At 36.2% G+C, this 24,005-nt stretch overlaps 1 protein-coding gene across 2 annotated transcripts; it reads left to right on the forward strand.

Annotated features, from left to right (window-relative positions):
• Nucleotides 1-92: 92 nt before the first annotated feature.
• LOC121429737 (trimethyllysine dioxygenase, mitochondrial-like) lies at nt 93-18,544 on the forward strand. Of its 2 annotated transcripts, none has more exons than XM_041626937.1 (9): nt 93-254; nt 4,159-4,281; nt 4,781-5,012; nt 7,503-7,618; nt 8,126-8,382; nt 10,171-10,319; nt 16,173-16,260; nt 16,974-17,110; nt 17,810-18,544. In XM_041626937.1, the coding sequence occupies exons 2-9, from the start codon at nt 4,170-4,172 to the stop codon at nt 18,081-18,083; spliced, it is 1,365 nt and encodes a 454-aa protein (XP_041482871.1). In that variant the 5' UTR covers nt 93-254; nt 4,159-4,169; the 3' UTR covers nt 18,084-18,544. The 2 variants fall into 2 exon arrangements, with proteins under 2 accessions (XP_041482871.1, XP_041482872.1); XM_041626938.1 differs by lacking the exon at nt 10,171-10,319 and adding an exon at nt 11,998-12,146.
• The last annotated feature ends 5,461 nt before the right edge of the window (nt 18,545-24,005 follow it).

Below are 24,005 nucleotides of genomic sequence, written 5' to 3' on the forward strand. Positions count from 1 at the left end.
CTTGCAATTGCCCATGCACTTCCACCGGGGCGGCGCGGCCGACGCGGCGGCTCAGATCAGCTAGCAGAAGCAGGTCGGCCGGCCAGACATGCACAGTTCGTCATCATCGCCTCATGATTTATTTACTTTTTGACTTATGCTACATTAGTCAAGTAATTGGATTACTGCTGGTAAAATCTATATAGAAATCGTTGCCGAACTGTTATACCGGTACATTTTGCATTAGAAATAGAAGACCCGTTTTGAATATTGAGGTAGGCCTAAAGGCTAAACTTTCTTGTGCTTTATTGAATTATGGGGATGTCATGTTATGATGAAGGCCTCGGCTCGAGTCTGATGATGATTGATGGTGATGTCAATGATGGTGAACATGGTGGTGGTTATCATGAATGATATATTGATGGTGGTGCTGATGATAATGATGAAGATGATGATTGATGCTGCTGCTGGTTGTGTGATTAGTAGTTGTCATGGTGACTGCATGATCTTGATGGTAACTGATCAGTGATGGGAATGATGCTGATACTACTCATTATGAAAGATTTCTGCCTAAATGAGACAGAAAATCGTGTACAACTCTTGAACGCACACACAGGTCACGGAGTGACCCTGAGTGCAAACAGCTGACTCTGACTGTGTTATAAAACGTAGGGGTGATACATTTTCGCAATAGGTGTGGTCAAACTCACTGGAGGGACTTTAATTCACTTATAAGAAAGAAATGTGTACTACAGTACTCCTGTTGAATGCTCTGATGAAAATTATATGAGTTTCACATTCATTTGAACGGGAGGACAAGATTATTGTATATATCGAGTGCATTATCCATAAATCATACTACCATTGCGACCCCTGCCCGGCCGATGGTTCAGGCATGACGATCCTGAGTGACGTCACCGATAGAGACCTCAAATGCCAGGACAGCCTATTCGACAACTAACTTCATCTAGTAAAAAACACGTATTGAAGATATCCAATTGGGAAAATGGCTTTCATTTTCATGAAATATACATTCCGTTCCTCAATAAATCTTTAACCCCGTCGTTAACTGCCCATTCATTCTCGAGCAATGGGGGAATGAATACAGAGTGTCTCAAAGTTTGTGTGAAAAAAGGTGCATTTTCCATAGAACTTCTGCCAAAAAGCAATGCGTAAGGGAAAGATTAGCCCCAAAACACGAATAGATGAGTTAATCAAATGGAATGAATCATGAAAATCAGTGAAATATAGTTTCTCCTGTATTCATTACTGAATACCCCGACTTGATACGATTAATTTTTCCCCCTCTCCATCAACTTTTAAGAAAAAGGGTGCATATTTTCATAAAAATATCATGTGTTATATCGACAGACGCCCGTGCGTACGAGCAGGAGGAAGCCAAATGTCTCGTATTTTTCATAATGCCTACTACTACTAACTACTAGGTCTCGATCTCATGAACAGTTAGTGATGATGATGAATGGTGATCTGCCTGGTGATGGTGATTATAATGATGATGGATTGATGATAGTTGCTGCTGATAATGATGATTGATTATCATGGTTACTGATGAGATTAATGATTATGATGATTACGCCAGCCATGGCGTAATTTCCTTCAGCAAGAAATTTATCCACATTTTGCTGCACTCAACCCAGGTGAGGTGAATGGGTACCCGGCAGGATTAATCCCTTGAATGCACTGAGTGTTGAAAGGCAGCTCGAGCTAAAGCCAGGGTAACAATGTACCTCGGAATAGATTATTTCTAAATACATTGCAGATGGCACCATATAAATGCCTAAATATTATTAACAATGTTTTATCATTTTTTTCTGAAATCCAATCCAATCTAAAATCCAATAAGGGATCTGCAACATTTCTTTATTTTCTGGGATTTACTAGAATGTCTTTTGTCATGTTTGTGTCATTTGACATTGAGTCAATCTAGGGAATATTCATGGTCTGACTGAAATATTTGCTCATGGTCAGCAGTAAACATGATCTTTATTGCATTAAATTTCATTAACTGTATGTGTGCAGTTAGACTGTGTCTACGAGCGTGATCCAACCATTTAAATTGAGAATGCTTTTTCATACCACATGCAACTAGGAATGTAATTGCGATATTCAGTCACATGAGTCCCAGGGACTCAGTTTTATAATTATGAGGGGAGCAATAAAAAGCTCTCCTAAAACTTTTAGGGGGAGTGGTAGGTGAGCACTTCAAAAAGCTCTTTGACATACAAAGCCCTGGAGCTTTTTTGTCCGATTACAAAATGGATGGAGGAATATACACTAAGTTGCAAACAACATCTGAAGGAGAAAAAAAAATCAGATGCCCTGATTATATGTAATGTAGGCCCTAATATTTATCTCTTTTTTTGTGTGTTATTGCTTGAATGTGGGGAGTGTGTAATTGTGTGTTATTTATAAAACCTTGACAGACTGAACAGGTGGTTTTCAAGTTTGACTATAATAGATTTATCATTGACTGACACTCATTCTAAAAAAATCAGGTTAGAATAGAGATACATAGGGAAGTTAAGTGTTGTACAAGCAAAACGAAAGTGTATGTTGTTGCTTGATTTCTAGTTTTTGTGCATTTTCCATTTCGCTTATGTGGGTGAGTGATAAATCGCTCTACCTGAAGTGGATTATTAAAGGTGAGCAGTAGCGAGTGATCACTGTAGCTGAAGACTTTTTTGAGAGTTCAAAAATAAACACAAAGGTCTCAACAGGAATATAAGGTTTCATGTCATCCTTTTAATTCTTCATTCATTTTCTTCTGTGTGTTTTCTCTATATTGACATGAAGCAAATTCCGTGAAAACTGTTGGTAGAAACAAAATGTTAGGAAAGTCGTAAGAACAAGAGCAATAAACCTTCACATCATTTATGACTTTGACCATTATGATACATTAATTATTTGACCTAAATGTAAATCACAATCCAATTTCAAGATACATTGACATATTTAGCACTGAAAAGCTCACTTAATTGTATACAACCAAAAAAGCAATCAACATTAAATTACACCTGTGATATTCAACATATAATTGTCTCTTGGACATCATTTAGAATTAATACACAATAGCATTATCAGGTGTTTAAATGAAGTGTACTTTCCAACTGATATGCAATTGACAAACATACTTTCTGTATAATCTTTCTTCACATACAGTACATTAGTGCATTAAGCCTGTCGTGTCAAACCAAATTAGAATCAACTTTTCTTGCATTATAATATTCATATACATAAATCAATGTTTCTACTGACCTCTGGCTCCTTGGCAGGGAATCAAACCGGTCTTCCGCGTGACAGGCGGAGATACTTACCACTATACTATCAAGGAGCCAGAGGTCAGTCGAAACATTATTAATGTATTTAAGAAATATGAATATTATAATGCAAGAAAAGTTGATCATCAATTAGAATTTATAATACACTAGCATCAGCTACAATCACTCTTACTCCGCTTAAAACTGAGTCCTTGAGCTCCAGGACAGTTGTTGAAAGAAAATTGTCCATTGCCACTCTAATATAGTGAGTTCTTTGAACCTGACAAGTAATACCTTGCCCTGTAATGCTTGAACTTGGAAAAAACTAGCCAGGGCTATTCTTTTCTATTTTTTTCTCTAACTTATTTTTCTCCTCTTCTTCCTTGAGTCCTCTTTTTCTTTCCTTCATACAATACTTGTACGGTAAGTATTGTATTGTTTATTGAATGATATGTCATGTTTCAGCAACATCAAGTTGTTACTTGTTATCAAGGTGTAATCTCAAAGTAATCAAGTTCAAATATTAGCATAACCCCGCTAGAGATGAACCTGCTGCGATCGCTCAGTACAACCCCTGTATGACTCTTACAATATCAGAATTGAATCACAACCTTACTGCTCAGTATTTTTATTTGTTTGGAGTTAAGGAGGTAGCAGGTGGGGGTAATTTCTTTAGAAAGTTGACATTTTTGCCTTCAGGTCTACAGTATTAGAGGGAATATTAAGTTGGATTTAAAGTCAGTAGCAGCATCCTTCATTGAAAACTCTGCATATTGATTTTTGCCTCTAATTTCTTAAAAAATCGTTTCAGGATTCTTTATAATTAGAAGTATTCTGGCAGGTACAATCATGACATATATGTGATTGTTTTTCATATAATTCTTTTGTCCCATTTGTGCAGTGTTTGACACGATGTTGCGGAGAGTGCCCAGTAGCTGCCTCAATCTTTTGCGTAACAGAAACAACCTCATCACCAGGAGGACTTTCTTGAGTCTTGCCGAAAGAGCCACAACCTCAGATTCAGGTAGGAGCACCTATGATGACCGAATTCAGTCCTGGAACAGAATTTTGTATGGGGGTTCATATGCTATAAATCATGAACTCTTTGTCGTTGGCTTGAATCGTAATGAAAAAGCAAAGAGCTTCATTTAATCATCTGTGTGCTGTAAAATAACCTGAGCATTGGTCCACATTAATTCTACCCTATCTTTCAAAGAAATTTTGACCATATAACAGGAATTTTTCTTCATGGATATACAGATACCGGTATCTAAAATTATAATTCAGGAAAATCTCCTTTTTTTCATGTGAATTGAATCTAGAATAGGGAACCCATTTTGATAATTCTGAAATACATGGGAATGTTGTATTTTTTTTCAAAGCTCTGATTCAAATTTATGCGAGCGAGGGATCAAAGTGACCGAGCAATGCTCATAGTGTACAAGGGTATTTTGTGTCCCCTCTATCACAGAATACATGGTACAGTGTGTATTTGAAATGACACTGATTTTTTTTTTATTCAGCTTCACAGACTAAATGGCTGTGCTCATGTCCATTGCCAACGAATCAGACCTTCCGAGCAACTCGGCAAGGTAGGCTGGTAACAGTCCCATCTCTATGTCGCCAGTCTACATCATCCAGAGCTGCAGAGAGCACAATAGCAGTAGACATACGACAGGAAAATGATCACCTGTCCTTTTCTGTAGGCAATGAAAACTTCAAAGCAAGCTACCTATGGCTCAGGGATCATTGTAGGTATGTAGATATTGAAGTCTGAATGGAGGTGGGAATTACATCTCTAAACTTGGCTGGCTATTCATGATTTGATTTTGATTTGTATACAGTAGTTGCCAAGAGATAGTGGGGGGAGGCAATTATTTTTCACCAGGATTGAATTTAAATCCCTATTTTTATGAAAGTTTGTCCTTAGGGCCTTGTAGAAAAGTTAGAAATATCCCTATTTTTGTCATCCTCTGTCCCTGTTAAATAGATGTCACAGATATGCTGATAAAGAGAGAAATGTCAATCGCTGTGTCCCTATTTATGTTCAAAATCTGTAATAGTGTATAGGAAACTCTGCAATGTCGCTATTTTTCACCTAATTTCTTCACATTTGAGCCACTTTCTTTTGTTTCATGGGATGCAGGGATATATTAAATTCAATATTGAGATCATTTGCCTCCAACTAGTGAGAATTTGCCAAATTTCCTGAGCCAGAGTACAGGAGTTTGGTCTTCATTAATCAAAAGCTATGAAGATGTTGTTTGAAGGTTTGCATGGTGGCATGTACAATTGCTGATGTGGTTTACGGTACACCATGTGGAGTGTTATAGAAGCAGTGGATAGAAGGAGAGAGGAAGTGGATAGGCGAGAAAGTGGAGATTTGAGAATAGAGTATTCTTTCTTGAGAATAGTCCTGAAAAGGACTGTAAACCAGAAGGAATGTTGAGTGAGAACAGCTTGAGTAGTAGAGCTGATGAGGAGATGCTGGCTTGCGTCGGCGAGTAGAGATGATGAGTAGTAGAGAGACTCGACGTTTCGGACAGGTTGACTGTCCGTCTTCAGGAGTGTTCACTCCTGAAGACGGACAGTCAACCTGTCCGAAACGTCGAGTCTCTCTACTACTCATCATCTCTACTCGCCGACGCAAGCCAGCATCTCCTCATCAGCTCTACTACTCAAGCTGTTCTCACTCAACATTCCTTCTGGTTTACAGTCCTTTTCAGGACTATTCTCAAGAAAGAATACTCTATTCTCAAATCTCCACTTTCTCGCCTATCCACTTCCTCTCTCCTTCTATCCACTGCTTCTATAACACTCCACATGGTGTACCGTAAACCACATCAGCAAAAGCTATGAAGTACTGTAAACTTATCTGAAGTGTAACTCTTCTCATACTGTTAAACCAAATAGATATACAAGAGTTTCTTTGAAATAATCACCCTCCCCCCCCACAAAAAAATAACTTCTGGAAGGTTCACTCTGCTTGCACAGTATTCATGGATTAGTGTGATTGAACTTCAAACTTAAGGCATTGAATGCTTTCTAATGTGTAGTCCCTTTTCTGTGTATGGTCTGTGTTTGTCATATTACCTTAATGTACTATGCACCTTGTAAAGATTACATGTTACTCTACTACACTGTATGCTATACACTTATGCAGTACCAGACTCACTGACATGTAGTTATGACAAGAAACTTGTTTTTTTTTTTTTTTTGCCTTACTGTTGATGGTAACTGATTAAAGCTTTGCACTACAAGATAAACTGGCAGATCCAGGTCTTTCCAGGATTTGTTTTCAGTTGAGATGGAAGTCTCCAGGACCCCTGATTTTTTTTATTTTTTTTGGGGGGGGGGGAAAGTTCGCCCCACAAAAAGAATGGGGGTGACAAAATGAGTGTTTATTAAAATAATATATGTTGCATGCATTAATTGACCCCCCCTGACTTCTTCCTTTTCACCTCCCCTTGTATCATGTCACAGAAAATTTTCTTTGATAAAATGAACTAGGGAGAATTTCAATAAAGGTCTTGTCGGATATTTTATCCGAACGTTACCATAGTAACGGTAATTCTCACTCAATCAAAAGCAAGGAAAATTGTCTCAAGAGAATGTTGATGAAAAGCATGAAACTGTCACTCTTTGCGATGTTCAGCGATGTACCATTGCTTACTTTTTGCAAATTGAATAGAGTACCGAAGTGTGATGTCATCAATTTTCACTTTCCGCATTTCAGCGTTTTGTTATGCCATATTGTGGTAGAGGATGATGATCAACCCCAACAACCCAAATATGGTGAGAATCGGTCGATGGGGGCCTTTATGACCTCATGAATACATAATTAGCCCAATTGAACTAAATGTGTTAGCTGGTTCTAAAAACCAGCTACAATAATACATTGACTTCAATGGTGCTGATTATGTATTCATGAGGTCATATCTCAGGCCCACATGGACTTTGGTTTTTCATCATGCTCTACGAGAATATGGTATCAAAAATACTGAAATGCAAAAAAAAGTTTTTTTTGTGACATCATCACTTCAGTAAGTAATTTCGCGTGGCTGAGACTGCAATATGATAATAATTTCTGACCTGAAATGATTTATTTATTTTTTGGAAAGTAAGATTTATAAAAAAATTTACATGTACATATATGCAACCACTTGGTTTATGTCTGTAACGGATCCTGTCAGAAGTCATTATTATAGTTTCTGCGCCTAGAATTTTCTTAAATGTTTATTTCAGATGTAGCATGTGTTATGAAGAGGTATGCCATGAAAACTTTGTGGACATTGTGGCGCTCCCTGATGATATCAGACCAAAGGAATGTCACTACAAGAACGAGGAGCTCCAGTTGATATGTAAGATTTTATTGATCTATTTTTTATAACACGATTTGATGTGGTGTTATAACACCACATCAAATCGTGTTAAATATGTAAATTAAAGTTTTTCAAAAAATTTGTTGCATAGGAATGGATTCATGGGGGCCTGAGATATGACCTCATGAATACATTATTAGCCCAATTGAAGTCAAATTCCCTAACTTTTAGAACTAGGCCAATGATACATTGATTTCAACAGGGCTGACTATGTATTCATGATGTCATATCCCTATAAACTGATTCCCACCAAATTTGGGTTGTGGAAATATTTCACAGTGTTCTACCGAAATATCAGAAATGCTGAAATACAAATAATCACTTCTGTACTCTATATAAATGTTGCATAAATATATATCATTATTTATTAGATTTATTAGTAGATCCCTTAATGATATTTTACAGCTAGGATGAGTCTGCAGTGAGGTACATGAAACACAAATTTCTTTCCGTTGATTAGCAAGCCTTCTCGCAAAATGTTCATAGGGCCTGACGATCATGTGACCACCTACTCCATCCAATGGCTTCGAGACAATGCACCAGGTCAGAGGTCATCCGCTGCATCCGGTCAGCAACTGCAACCATTCTACTGGGACAAGGCTAGCCTCGCCACCAACCTTCCCGAGGACGTCCACATCGATGCTCTCCGGGAGGGTCCCGGTCTGAAGCAGGTCATGGAGAACCTTCACGTGCAAGGGTTCACGTTCATCTCCGGGATAGAGGCAACACGTGAGGCAACTGAGGTGAGTAAGAAGTTCATGGGCGTATTTAATATGTTATGATTGGGAGAGGAGAGAAAATGCAGTCTATTGGATCTATTCTCAAAACCAAATGTGATATAGAACAGGATATTCATGGACTATTGCACTAAATGAATGGCATTTTATTTTAATACAAATATCATTGTTCGATTAGAAATGTTATGAGATGAAGGGGAGGAAGGAATCACTTACTTTTTAGAATATTTTGGTGGTTATATTTTAAAAGCAAAATAACAAGCCAAGATACAAGATAAGATATCATGTAAAAACCTCAACTGGTAAAATGTCCATATTAGAAAAGTGCAGTATGATAAATACCCGGTAATTATATTTTATAATGATAATATCAATGATAATCAATGATACTATTACTAATGACAGTGATAAAGAAGAAGTCTAGGAGGAGGAGGGGGAGGAGAAAAATTGGAAGGTGACAAACAATATCAAAATTTTGGAATTAGTGATTTCTATACTTCCATGATTAATTCATATCACATATCAATGCTTTATTCTAAAAATTACAGGGGGCTCTAACAAACATCCTTTTACCAAGCATCCTTTTGAGAAAAAAATATTTAGGGGAATACATGTAATACTAATAATTACAAATAAATACTATGCACTCATTTATGTGGTGTGTTTTCTTGAATCTCTGCTTTCCCCAAGTATTAAATCCAGTCATCATTTTGTTTCTTTCTGAAGTTGTGTCTAATTTTTCATTTTATAAAGGTGAAGGGGGAATTTCATGTATAAAATGTGACTGTAATCAACTGCTCCTGGTGAAGGGTCTAATTGGATAACTTTTATTATATTTTTAATCATCACCGTTGAATATTCCTTCTTCTTTAAAAGTGTATCCTACGGTACATACGTAAAGATTATACAGTGCAGTCATGTTATATATGCATCAAAACACTCTTTAAAGTCTTTCTGGAAAGAAAAAATACATCCTGCTGGATGACTAATCATTACTGTATACAAAACATAATTTCAATTTCATTTATTTACTTTATTTATGTATCTTTTTAAAATCACCTCTTCTGAGTTTTCCCAGACCCTAACTACATATAGTTGAAACGGTAGAAGAAAAAATTAAACTGGATTCCATCTTAACCAATCTGTATCCATTCCTTTCCCTCTTTTCCTCCATACTCATTTTGGTTCTTGGTACTTTCCCCCCATGCACCTCTTTCTACCTCCTTATCTTCTTTCTATCATTTCCCTCTTGTTCCCTATTTCCTTTGTGCCCATTCTACTCTCAATGATGTCACCTGTCTGTTGCACCCTTTCTACCCCTATGCACACTTAATATTTTGTATCCCTCCTCGCCCCTCTCCGCTGTTTCCACTTACACCTCTTTGATGTATACACCCTCTGTGCCATTTTGGATTGCATCCTTTTGTTCTCTGCTGTTTCCTTGTTGCACCCCTCTATCTGGTCCTTCTCTGTTTGCATTCTCTGGCAATTCTCCATCATGTGCCTGCTGTACCCCTCCATACAACTCCCATGCACCCCTTTTGTACCTTCTGGTATCTCATTTTTCCCTGCACTTTCTAGTCCCCCCCCCCCTTGAACCCCTTCCATTCCGCTATTACCCCCTCCTTTTACACAAACTCTTTCTGTTTGTCTTTCTCTATCTGTCTCCCCCCCCCTCCCTCTCTCTTGTACCACTCTCTAACTTCCTCTTCTACCACAATTCCCCTTGAAGTTTATTACCCCCTTGCACCTGTTATGTTACCCCCTCTGCCCCCTTTTCAAAACCCCTTGTAGGAAGCCCTGTACCTTGTTGCGCCTGTCATGCATACACACTATGGTACAGTTTGGCAGTACCAGAATGATGGAGAAATAGCGGATGCTGGATACACTGCTGTCTCCCTCAAGGACCATACAGATCATACATACTTTGATAACGCTGCAGGGTAAGAAGTTATAGAACCCCCCTGTTTCCAGTTTACTCCAATCCCTTCAAGGTTTTACAATGCAACCAAGGGTATGCGACTTGCAGTCATGGATATAACTGTGATAAAGTCCACAGGCCACTTTTAATGTTGTGCACAAGGCAGGGAAACTGCAGCAGGGCAAAGGCTGAGCCCCGTGGGTTTTTACTGTTATCGTCAGTACTGACAACTTTCATGACTTGGTGTCCCGATTCGCTCATAATTAGAGATACAATCGTAATTTGCCTAATCTAGAAAGTCAGGTGATTACATTTGAAGTGAAGTCTTTCGTTCACTACTTTGCTGGATGCCTCTCAATAGGGTTACTTGGTGTTTGTCTGAGGAGTATGATGCTGCTGACTGTTAATCTCTTTAGTGCCACATCCTCATCTCCACAAGAAAAACCATTTAAGAATCTTTTTAAGTGATTACTTTACATTCCATATTTCATAAATTTTGTTGAGAAAATTGATTTTCTGGAGACAGATCGTGCATACAACATTTAATAGTCAAGTATTGCTTCATTGGAAATGTGTATACAGTTCATGACATTTCCTATAGTGTGGTGAAACTGCCCATAAAATGAACCCAAGAAGCAAAATATTAATATTTAAATGAGAAACTCTTACGATAAATGGCATTAATTCACATGCTTCACATGTTACAGACCGCAGTTAACAAATTGAAATGCATGTGAATCACACAATTAAATGAAACACAAGTATAAATTTCATTAATATACATTTTTACGTTACATTTCCCCCAAAATGTGTGAAATAATCAATATCCTGTGTCCTGTATACCATTGGTCTTATGATCAACTATCAAAACTTTGCATATCGCCAGGATCAAAAGAGATGTACAAAGAGAAAGATAGGGAAGAGGATCAAAGATGAAGTCGTTAGATTATATAGTAGCCTTCTTTGTTTTCTCCAATACTTCTTTAAAAGTCAACAAGGCATTCTACCTACATGTGTAATCCTTCCATATTCTTTCCATTTCTCTGTAAATACAGAAGTGTAAGACTTGTTAATTCTCTTGGCTCAAACCTAACTCTGTATGCTGCATTCAAATTTTTCATTCCTGTTTTCCCTTTTGTTCTTCTACATGAAGTTTGATGATCTTTGTTTAAATCCTTCACTCCCTTGAGTCAGTGCATATTAAACTTCTTATTTTCTTTATTAACATGTCATGTCTTTTTTTACATGTATATTAATTCACTCTCCATGCCAAAAAAAACACAAGATTTTTGTGCAAATGCATCGTGTATCAATCAACCGATGTAAATCACTTTCTTGTTTTGTAGGGAAACATGCTGAGAATCCTGTTTTTATGGGAAGCATTGTATCCGAGACTTAGCTAGCCTGAGTCACCCTCCATGCCTTTCTTCTCTTTCATCTTGTCCTGTGATCATCTCTTTTGTTTACAGATGATCTTTTATCCTGTCAGGTGATCTGCTAGATTGCAGTTGCAATATATAGGTGTCAGCCCTTATTTTTAGAAAATTTCAGGTCATTTTCAGGATCAAGGCCAAAAGTAATTTCCGGTCAAAAACTGAAAAAATCAAAATTTTTTTTGTCATTTCAAAAGTAAATTAATCAAACTTGAATAGTGAATATTTAGCTTTCTCATATTTTGTGAAAAAAATGTCTTCTGTCAGGCTGCTCTGAACCTTATAAGTCGACCGATGCCGACGTTGTTTGGAGATACCTGGTGTTATCAAAATGACGGTGAATTAAATGATGCAGCATCTCTGAATGTCGCCCTCAAGAACCATACTGATACCACTTACAATGAAGCCAGTGTAGGGTAAGACAGGGGTACGGTTTGGGGTTTATGCTTTTGAAATCATGTGCGTGAAAGTTGAATTCTCAGAGATGGTTTTGAATTTATGGTATGAAGCCATGGTTTATGCAGAATAATTTGCTTGATCTGGGTTTATTTTGAGAGAAAGAGCATTTTTGTCACAAGGCGCTAATTTCATGCTTGTTATTATGAACATGTCGTCGATAGCAAGTCCATTCTTTTGAATGAATGAGCCCACCAGTTATTATCAATGGGCTCGCAGTTTATGCTTAAATTTTCATCAACAGTGGATCGTGAATTCTGAATGCATACTGTAGTATCAAGCGTTAATTTTGAGCCCGCCAATTTTGAAAGCAAGCATGAATTATTGGTCTTTACGCATAAAGCATGGGTTAGACCTTCAAAACCATCTGCATGAATTTCAGCAAAATTTTCCTGCTAAATTCATTTCCATATGGCTCCTTCCATTTGAATATTCTGTGAAAAAAATTGATGCAGATAATAATAGAAACAAATATATTCTTCCTATTAGAGGAATTATTTTGTAAGAAGGAAAAAACACTAGAGGGGTCTAGTCTCATTCTAGGCTATTAAAAGTTGAATTTATAAACCGATAAAAGAAGCTTTCAGAAACAAATTACAAATAGTACATTTGCCCTTATTTCAATATGGTTTTCTTTAAATACTAAAATATAGACTAGTAAACATTTATATCATTCACATTTTATTCATGCAATAAAGTCAAAATGAGTTTAGTTGTCAAGGATGTTTATGATGAATTATCATGAATTAAAAATAATTGTTAGGGTAATAAATGGCATTGTACTTACAAATAATCTCAATTCTCATATGGAAATGTTCCATTTGATTTTGAAACCTGATTTTAGGATGTCCTTGTACTATCTCTGCGAAATTGAATGAAACAGAAGTTTCTGATCTTCACTACAATTTCAAACTGCATTGCCTATCATATACGTTGATGTATATAATAATATTGTTTATACTCTTTAAGTGAGCCCCCCCCCCCCCCATAAAATTGATTCTCAAGCATTTAAGCTTGGGAAGTAATATTCAATTAACTGTAAAAACTAAGAAAGATCAGTGGTTACTTTGCATATCTTTGTTGAAAATTGACTTACAATATTTTTCGTTGCTGCAGATTGTCAGTGTCCATAGACCGGGCCATAGACTTTTATTGATATCTACATATGAATAACTAAATAACAACAAAATCAAGTGCTTTATATGACTCTTTCAGCTGACTGAAAAAAGACTATTCAACATGATTAAAAAGTTACATAATGTTACACAAATAGATTAGACAGGCAATAAAATCACAACATATTTCAATTGAACATTGTATTTATTTCAATCAGATTTGAAACCTAAGTTCCTATTTGTCATTTTTGCTCAAGTTTCAAATTGTATCATTTTTCTGGATATTGTGGGTAGAAAATATGTTGTTTACATCACATTACATTTCAATGGAACATTGTATAAAATCAGATTTAAAATCTTGATATTTAAGAAAATTTCATTTTTACCCAAGTTTCAAAATTAAGCATAGGTTAAAATGTTTGAAACAGCTAGGCCAAGGTGCAACAATTAGTGAATATATGAAATCAATTTTTTTTCCACAGAAATAAACTATAAGAATCTATCCCATACATCCCACATACACTAAAAATCTCTCCTAAAGCCTATATCACACTATAATGATAACAATTTAACCCATTTCATGAGAATTCATATCCATATTTAAGTTCTTTGAGCAGAAACTTTCAATCAAAATATTTAAAAAATTTCATATGGTATAATTAACCTTGAATTCATCAACATCATTCTACGTTATATGTATCAAGCTTTCCAGTTACGTTATCCTCCATCCATATTAGAGGGCCATACAAAAGAAACCTGTTCATCAAGCCATATTGAATCATTGCTTTTATGGTCTGTTGCACATGTTCCCCTTTGTTATGTCCTCCAATATGATTCCATTTCTGTTGGTCATGTAGAACAGCATTAACTCTGTCATGCACATGTACATTCGCATGGTGCGCACTCGAGCCATTAACTAAATTAGCTGCTCAGGAATTGAAAATTGTCAAGCGTGCGCATCCTATCCTTCCACCTGCCAAGCGAGAACATCATTGCATCATCACCACATCATATTAAACTTGGTGTGTTGGCTCAGTTAGTAGAGCGTCCGTCTTTCAACCGGGAGGTCGAGAGTTCAAACCCAAGCTGCGTCAGACCAAAAGACGTTAAAGATGGGAGTTGCTGCTACCCTGTTTGGCGTTCAACGATTAAAGGGATATAGTCTCGTGGATCTGGCATTGCACAGAGGCTGCCAAGCCCACTATAAATTGGGCAAAGCAAATTTTTGGAATATTTCATTTCATGTCTATTTCGAACAATAAAATATGGATCTTCATCATTTTTTCATCATCTTCATAATACCCAACAATGTTTTATTTGTCTGTATACCACCTCTGTATCAACTTTGCATTATACTGCTCATTCATAAAAAAGATTTAAAAACTAAAATTAAAAATGCGAGTGCATTCCTTGTATTCAACATATTCTAACAAAATTATCCTGGCTTGCTTTACTTAATTTGTCTTAGTTTAGTTGACTTCATTTTTATTCAACTTTTCTCACATCTATTTGATGAAATTGTCCTTTTATCATGGCTGACCAATGAAGGCAAAGTTACATTAGGATACGATTAAACATTGGTTTAAATGATCCATACCCTATCTTTTCCCAAAATAACGTATAAGGGGAATATGTCATGCTTCTGGACAACTCCTTGGGGAAGTTACACACTTCATGTCAGTTTGCCTTCCAAGGAGGTTTCTCTGGGTAAAAATGACCTCCAGGGCTCTGTCATTGCAATATGAAAGAACAATTCTGATTGGTTACTGGATGGTGTTCATAAAGCCATTGGTAAAGTTATACACATTTTTAAGCATGACTTTGCACGAGTCTACATGTTCTTTTGTCAGCTACTTAATATCACCTAGCACAATATAGGGTCATCAGTAATAGGCGTAAAGTCAATAAAGTTGTGTGTAAACTTGTTGACAAAGTCATAAATAAAGTCAGGCATACATGTATCTTACAAACTGTTCTTTGAAATTGCCCTTCTTTTAGCAAAATGCCATATGCAAAATAATTGTAATTGGCTATTCCTTTATAGCAATCAATTTCAAACCTTGTGTTAATATGGAGGCCATGAAGAATACTTTTGTGGGAACCCTCAGAGAAATGTGCCCCCTGTGTGAATCTTATCTTTGGGAAGTTGTTTTGTACACAAATTTTCAGATTTTCCCCTTTATTTTACGTATTATTATCTCCTCCTGACCTTGGTTTATGTGGTGTGAATTATGATTTTCCCCATGACATACATGTATGTTAAACTCAGATGGATGCATTTTGCAATTTTAAAGATAATAGGGAAAATTTTAAAATTTGTGTACAAAACAAATGGAGAGTTGTTCAAAAAATCGGCCATTCTGAAACATGTTGGCAAATTTGACAATCCCCGTAGAAAGCAAAATAAGACTTTTTGAACATCCATGACTTGCTTATTTCATACCGTAACCGATTTTGATGAAACTTGTTTTAAATTGTTCCTCTCATTTTACTCTTTCCAATTTGATTGCTTCCCTTCTTGGGTTTTGATTCCTTTAAGGATTCTCAATAATTTTGATATCCATAACAGTTGAAATCCAATCTCTGTAGATTAAAATATTCATTTGGAAATTGGCTCTAAAAAAATCAATATTTTAAAGTTTGATTTGAGTTGTGAGATAAAAAGCCATAAGTAAAATTGTGCAACTTGCATCAGCTTCATGAAATGGCTTGCATTTAAGGTTAATGAAAATTCCCGAATCTCCTTGTACACCTAATGTCTCATGCCCACAATGAGGGGGGGAAAAAGAGTCCATTCAATTCCATATTTCATGAGTAATTGGTCAAGTCTGGATATTTAAATCTTCTTCTGTACTTTCCTTTTTTTTCCAGTGGTCTCGCTCTCCATTGCATCTACCATGACGGCACAGGAGGAGAGAATACGCTGATCGATGGGTTCCATGCTGCCAATATCTTGAAGGTAATGAAATCCTTTACATAACCTAATGAGGCTACTCCGCCCTTCCTCCTCCCTATTCTCCCTCCCCTCCCATTCTCTCACCCTCACCTCCTCTTTTACCCCTTCTTCCTCCCTGCAAATCTGCAAAATTGATTGCAATTCTTCATCAAAAAAAAAAGATATTCATATTCTGTATTAGATTGCTTTGTCCCCCTCCCCTTAGTTGTTGGCCTATTCCATCCTGTTTGTCAATACCCCGTAGTCTATTTCTTTAATATTTCCCTTTCATCGCTATTAGTTGGTCTGAATAATAATAATAATACACAACATTTATAAAGCGCTTTATACATAATGTTTCAAAGCACTAAGAAAAGAAAGAAATGAGAAGAGTACGAATAGTATAAGACAATTAATTAGGATTATATAGTATACAACAAATATAATGAAAGTAAGAATATCATTACTACAATTAATTAGAAATACAATATAGAAACAATCTAAACAGATACAACTTAAATACAAAAGATCGACATCTGAATCAATTCAAATCATAAACTACTGAAATATTAAATACAATATGACTTGTGATACAATTTAACTGAGGGGTATAATTACATGCAAATCAGTAAGGCAGGGAAGGATAGGATAACCAAAAAGAGAAAATTAACATAAAGAAAGTTTTTAGATGTGTTCATTTAATAAAATTTCTTACACAATGTCCATTACTCTTGCAGGAGACCAATCCTGAGCATTATGAAACCCTACTGCATAAACCTGTGGTCGGCCATTATCTAGATGACACAAAAAACTTCCGATGCTACCACAACGTGTTACGCCACAACGTGTTGACAAATCAGCTTCAACAAATCAGGTATGGAGATGTTTACTTCATGGCAAAAAGATGTTAGATTCAAAGATGAATTACTTGTACATGAAATCAATGTTAAAGCGATATGGGTGTCAGCTTTAATGGCGATTTGTCTACCATTTTCTGACCCTAGACATTGTGAAAAGATTAGTACCTGTAATTGATACCTCGGTCACATTTGCTCTACGGCGGCCATACAGCGAGTTGAAAATGGCATTTTAAATATTTTTTGTACCATCTACATATAGGTGGTTTGAATAAAAATGAATAAAACAACTGTTTTTTACTCACCGTACGGCCACCGTAGAGGAAATGTGACTGCAGCATGAGATTTCTTTGAGGGAAAGCAAACTCGTTCTTTGGCGAAGCATGCTTGGCCCCAGGAAAAGTAAGGTAATGACTGTTACCATTAGGGCTTATGGAGAGTTATTTGCTTCATTTAATCAATACTATGTTTATCTTTGTTTATTTTTTAATCAATGAAATGACTATTCAATTGAATGCCAGTATTTTCAAAGTTAATTTAATGTATTTATTTTTTTGTTTTATTTCATTGTGCAATTACTGTGTGTAAACCTGGATGACAATTTTCTTCTCTTTTTCTTGTTGGAGCCAAAAAATTAATGAACATTCAGTCATAAAACCATGTAGTTAAAATTATATTTCTTTATGTTTTTAATCTTTCTCCACCTCTATACATAGATTCAACCCTCACGACCGTTTGACGCTCTCGTACATGTCATACGAAGATGCAGAGAAATTCTACGCCGCCTACCGTGCATTTGGCCGCATCCTGGAATCTTCCGAGAGCAAGTTCGAGACCAAGCTTCAGCCGGGGCGCATGGTCCTCTTTGATAACTGGCGTCTGCTTCACGGTCGTGCAGGATTCACGGGAAAGCGTGTCATGGTCGGTTGCTACTTCAGCAATGACGACATCCAGAACCTGAAGAGGACCACAGCAAACCTGGATGTCTGAGGAAGTATTGGTCTAAAAAGAGAAACCTGTGAAAACTCCCCTTAGTGTAATATCTCAGAGCTTTATGATCATGGCTAGGAATCGTTTTCACAAAACAAATAAGTTGTGGAAGGATAACTGGCACATTGATTATGATCTATTTTGAAAGTCTGTTTATAGGAGCATTGTTTCCACCTGATGACGACAGCGTCTTCCCCCAGCAGGGGTGGGGGGGATTTCAATATCTTACTGATGAATATTCATCTACAGAATGATGAATATGTAGTAGTGAACATCCTTCTGAACATAATCTAACCACTTTTCAGAGTGGCTGTTTATCGCAGCAGTTTTGAATCTAAGTGATCATTTTTTAAGTCACACATAACCCCTTGTGAAATGGTCCCTGGCGCCGTTTCATAAAGCTGTTTGTAAAGTTATGCGTTACCTTCGTAATTCCGAAATGTCTAAATTGCCTATACCTCGATGTTGTTAATCCGAAAACATTAAAGGGTTTGTTAATCCGAACATTTGTGGCGTTATTCCGAAGGTTCGATAATCCGAAAAATGAAATAAGGTTCGATGTTCCGAAGGTTTGTTAATATGAAAACAAAATAAGGTTCGTTTTTACGAAGGTTCGTTGATCCGAAAACAAAATAAGGTTTATTGTTCCGATGGTTCGTTAGTCCGAAAACGAAATAAGGTTTGTTAATCATTTCATTTCGGACTAACGAACCTTCGGAATTACGAAACTCATTTCGTTTTCGGATTAACGAACCTTCAGAATTACGAACCTCACTTCATTTCAGACTAACGAACCTGCGGAATTAAAAACCTCTTCATGTTTTCGGACTAAAGAATCTTCGGAATTACGAACCTTCAGAAATACGAACCTTTGGACTAACAAATCTTTGGAATATCCGAACCTTCGGAATAACGAAGCTTCGGAATTACGAATGTATGCGAAAGTTAAGCATGACTTTGAAACGACATGTAGAAAAAGACATTCACCAAATTTCATTGGTGTTGATAGCTCCTTAGAAAGGGGTCACCAGCCATTTATAAAGTAGCTCATAAGTTACTAACACGTTATGAAACACCCACCATGCCATATAAAGTGTCCTTTGTTCAAATCAATTTTACAATTATAACTTCCACCTCTTAAAATAGACAGCTGAGACTTCATTCAGTCATCTCCATATACATGTAAATGTAAAATTGGGACATGCTAGGTAAAGCAATGATTTTTTAATGAAAAAAAAAGTAATAGCTATACTTTCCCAGTTCTTGGTATACCCTTTTAAAGCAGATTCAAATCAATAGCGCCATCTCGAGTCCTCAATTACTCATACCTGGTGGGTGTTTCATAAAATCTGTTTCTTATGAGATAGGAAACTGGCCTTGTGGGTGTTTCATAAAGCTGTTCATAAAGTTACTTACAACTTTATGCATGATTGGTGATCCTTTCTTATGCCAAGTGATATATCCCTATATAATTGATTTATGACCTAAGAACAGGTTCCAGTCATGTGTAAAGTTGTTAGTAACTTTACGAACAGCTTTATGAAACACCCACGAGGCCAGTTTCCTGACCCATAACGCTAGTGTAGTCTAGTAATATAGACCCACTTGAATGATAACATGCTAATTAACTACTCAATACATTTATACCGTGATAATTATGTTACGAAGTAGCAAAGCAATTACTTTTTCTCTCAAAACATAGTTTTCGATACAAATACAATTATAAGGTCAATTTATATTAGTAGATATCTGAAAACGTATATTTTAAGACTCTGTATTTACAACACACAGTCAATGAGAGACCACACACAGTTAACTCCCTCTTTAAAACCTTGAATAGCAGCTCTTCCGTCCTGAAAGTCGTACCGGTAATTTTCATGTTTCCACATTTATCATTTTGCATGAATAATCAAAAGCATACTTGACCAAGAATTTCTCTTTGATGTAGTACATGGAAAAGCTTGGACCAAACATTCATGTTTAATTTGTGTGCTCTGGATATTTGACTCTCAGGAGTTGAGTATTAAAGAAATGTCACAGAATGACAGGAGGAGAAATAAACATGAAACAAAAAAAAGAAGGATAAAAAGATGTTTTAACGAGTTGGCGATAATAGTCGCACAAGTCAAACATGACTAGTCGCCATTAATACCCAGCAACCAACCCATTACAAACTGATGTCTTTTCCTTCTTGCTGTAAGTGGAAGACATGTAATTTAGTTTATTGTATTGGTTTCAGAGTTTATGCCAACTGCTCCTTAAAGAGAAATCCAGCCTTGGTCAGGAAACGTTGTGTTGGAAAGGAGAAAAGTAAATAAAACAGAGTGGTGAAAGTTTGAAAGACAAGCAGTAAGCAAGTTATGGCTGCTTTGAAATTTAGATCCCTAAGACTATATTGATTTCAAATTCGCAACTTGGTTAGTAAATAATGACAAGGGGCAAGGACACCATTCCCATAGGCATAGGCCATGTATTTTATTATCAGGGATTTATGGTTTTCTACCAAGTACCTATTCCCCTGGGGCAGTAATCTGAATATTATCCTGGGGGCCGTTTCATTAAGCTGTTCGTAAGTTAAGAGCGACTTTAAGAACGACTGGTGATCCTTTCTTACTGCTATACCGTCGCCAATACCATTTACCACAAGATGGGATCACCAGTCGTTCTTAAAGTCGCTCTTAACTTACGAACAGCTTTATGAAACACCCACTTGGTAGTAATGTCTTATGTCCTCATGAGAAAAATATAATTTGAAGTAAAAAAAAGATGACAGTTTAGCCATTTTATGTATGAGAGAAAATGGAAGAGTAGTCCTTGCCTTACATCACTATGACATCATCTTTGCTGCCCATTTGAAGTCTGCATGGATTAAAGTGATTACCAATATTTACAACTTTTTAAAATTCATAACTTTCTTATTGTTTGTCTGAAATTTTTCAAATTTTTACCTATCAACTTGTCTGATCTTTCTTTTTCCTCTAAAAACAAGTTTTTATTTTGGTTGGATTCCCCTTTAATTCCTACATTATATTTTTTCTATGTAAATATTACGAAACTTTGTGTTTAAAAATGGATCTCATCTGACACCCCAATTTCAAATTCCAAGCTACTTTCACTCGCCCCCCCCCCCCATCCCCGATATCAACAAGGAATGGTTATCCTTAAGTAAACAACCACGCGCTCTCCCAGATAATCCACCTTCCCCCAAGGAGAAGTGACCTTCATAAGGCCTGGCAGAGAGAGAGAGAGAGGGTGATTTTTTTAAACTTATTGTTATTTCGGCAATTGTGGGTCATTTTGCATTGTTCAAAATTTCATGTCGATCTTCATCTAAATTCCGAATCGTTTTTAGATATGCTAATGTCCTAAAACAAATAGAATACAAATTCATTCTTTCAAGATTAATGTCAGCCAGGAAGCTCTGAAGAGTTTGTTTATACTATTACGTAACAAGGACAGCTGCAATCCCACTCCATGCTGTTCATCAGCCACTAAATCGACCCCACCCCAGTTTAAATGCGAGAAATGCAACTTTCCCAAAAAACTGAAATTGGGGTGTCAATACCCCACTTGAGATCCCATTGACTAACACGCAAGGCATTATCAGCAGTCAGATGAACCCCACCCCAGTTTAAACGAGAGCTCTCCCAAAATCTGAAATTGGGGTTTCAAATACCCCACCTGAGCTCCCATTGACACAACACGCAAGGCAATGGAGTTCCTGTGTTATAAGCTGGTGGGGTATTTTTTAAACACAGGATTGGCGTAATGAGCTTTGATTTGTTTATATTATATCAACTCGGTGTAAAGAAGTTCTATGTAATGTGTTTTATCTATGCAGAGTAAGATATTGAGGGGAAAATGATGAATATTTATAACTGTACTGTTTTATATGTTTTACTCATGGAATAAGTGAAAAGTATTTACTACTGCAAATATTAGTAGAAGTATAAAAACGTGCATCTATTTTTGTTTAAGTGTCAAATTTACTACTGCAAATATTAATAGAAGTATAAAAACATACATCTATCTTTATTTAAGTGTGAAATTGGTTTTTATTGAATTTGGGCTATATTAGCACCTGTTATGTTTATATTAGTGTTATGTTTATTATGGTAAATTTTGTATTAGTCCACGCAAAAAACTTTTCCCTTTTGTCTCACCACATGGTTTAATCCCACTTGGTCTACATCCAGTTCATCTACTAACCCATTTGGTCTAATTTCCTTTTAGCCTTTGTACCATTCCTCTAATTTTTGAGTTAGGCTATGTGTTGAAATGAACTGTTTATGAATCTTATTTTTTTCCTTTGACAAAGTAAGGAGATGAAGCAGTGATTGGTTTTACCAACCAAGTGCCTAGTGATAATGATCTGGATTTTAGACCGAGTGTAGTGTAGACTGTAGACAAAACGTCCATTAGTCCAAATTGACAGTAGACCAATTCGGTTTTGTATTTTAGTATTAGTATATTATTAGTATTAGACTATCTGATAATAAGAACAAGTTTAAATTTGTATTTGTCTAAAAGTTCTTGAGATGCAAATCAATCAGTTTACTATTGGAGTGAAAATCTTCTGAATATATATTTTTTTTAAATGCATTTGATGAATCAACTTCAAATGTGATGCGACCTGACTCAAGTTTAGTGGACTTGATTCTCATAAATGGTTTTGAATCTGTGCATTCTTACTTGTTTATGCAGATTTTCATACCTTGATCGTGCTTATAATTCTGCATGTATTTTGAGAAATAGTTCAATGAAATCAATTATTGTCCTTTTTTGTCACTTGGTGCAAAATTCACACCTGTCACCATGGTAACTGCATCATGAACAAACTGTTTATGGAAATTAATTAACATGTACAGTGGACACATTAATACTAGTTGTCACTTGTGGTAACGATCTCAAAATAAGTTCGAACAGGATCCAAGAAAATGACCACCCAAGTGATTGTATGTATAAATTAGAAATATTTGCCAATGGGCTCTGAAAAAAGAAATGTGCAATTACTGAGAATAACCATGGAATTCCATAAAATGTCAGATATTTTCCAAGCAACATTAATACAGTTTCCCACATATGCCTTTTTGTGTATGTTATATTGTCAGATTTATGGGTTTTCATTCAGCTAAGATTTCATGGTTTCACACAGATGCATTGATGTATCAAATCTAGATCTATGATAATATGGTAGTAATTTGGGCCAGTGAATTTTTTTTTTGTATTGAGTTGATTTTATTTATATAATTTATATATATTTTTCTATCACTTTTTGTATATCTTTGCAGTCGTAGATAAATTGCTATAGTATATGTACATTCTCTTTCAATGAAAGGTACAGAGCTGCTATCAGACCAATAGAGTATTTTGATGAAGTGAGTTACAATTTTCATTGTATAGTGTTATTGACAATCACCAAGTTAAAAGTGAATGTGAAATGTTATTGCATTAATAAATATAGATATTGATTCATATGCTGGCAAGCAAAGTATAATACGAGTAGGAAATTGTGGTCTGTATCTTGTGTATTCTGAACTCTTTAATTTAGTTAAATTTCTGGGGCTGAAATTGTTCCCCCCCCCCTGCTTAAAACCATTCTACAGCCCCCTCATGATCGGAAAGAAGTAAAGGTAAAGGAATGAGCAGATGGGAGGGGAAGAGTATTGTATGTGTATATTTGTTGAGAGAGGGGGGCAGCTAGATCAAGATGGTGGTTATAAGAGGCCCGGATCCGGGGCCCGGATATATAGATTGAGGAGAGCAAAAAAATAGAGAGGTGGCTTGCGAAAGAGAGGGAGCTGTATAGGGTTTAGGGATCATTAGAACATTATGTTGAGGTGTGAGGGACTATTATAAAGTGAGTTCATAATGTTGGAAAGAGACATTATAATAGGTGAGACTGTAGTCAATACAAATATG

The sequence above is a fragment of the Lytechinus variegatus genome, chromosome 16, assembly GCF_018143015.1.
Source record: "Lytechinus variegatus isolate NC3 chromosome 16, Lvar_3.0, whole genome shotgun sequence".
NCBI classification, from domain to species: domain Eukaryota; kingdom Metazoa; phylum Echinodermata; class Echinoidea; order Temnopleuroida; family Toxopneustidae; genus Lytechinus; species Lytechinus variegatus.

Coding starts and splice junctions, on each gene's coding strand:
- LOC121429737 (XM_041626937.1), top strand. CDS start 4,170: ATGTTGCGGAGAGTGCCCAGTAGCTGCCTCAATCTTTTGCGTAACAGA. Junction 5,013..7,502: donor TGGCTCAGGGATCATTGTAG/GTATGTAGATAT, acceptor TGTTTATTTCAG/ATGTAGCATGTGTTATGAAG. Junction 16,261..16,973: donor ATGCTGCCAATATCTTGAAG/GTAATGAAATCC, acceptor TTACTCTTGCAG/GAGACCAATCCTGAGCATTA.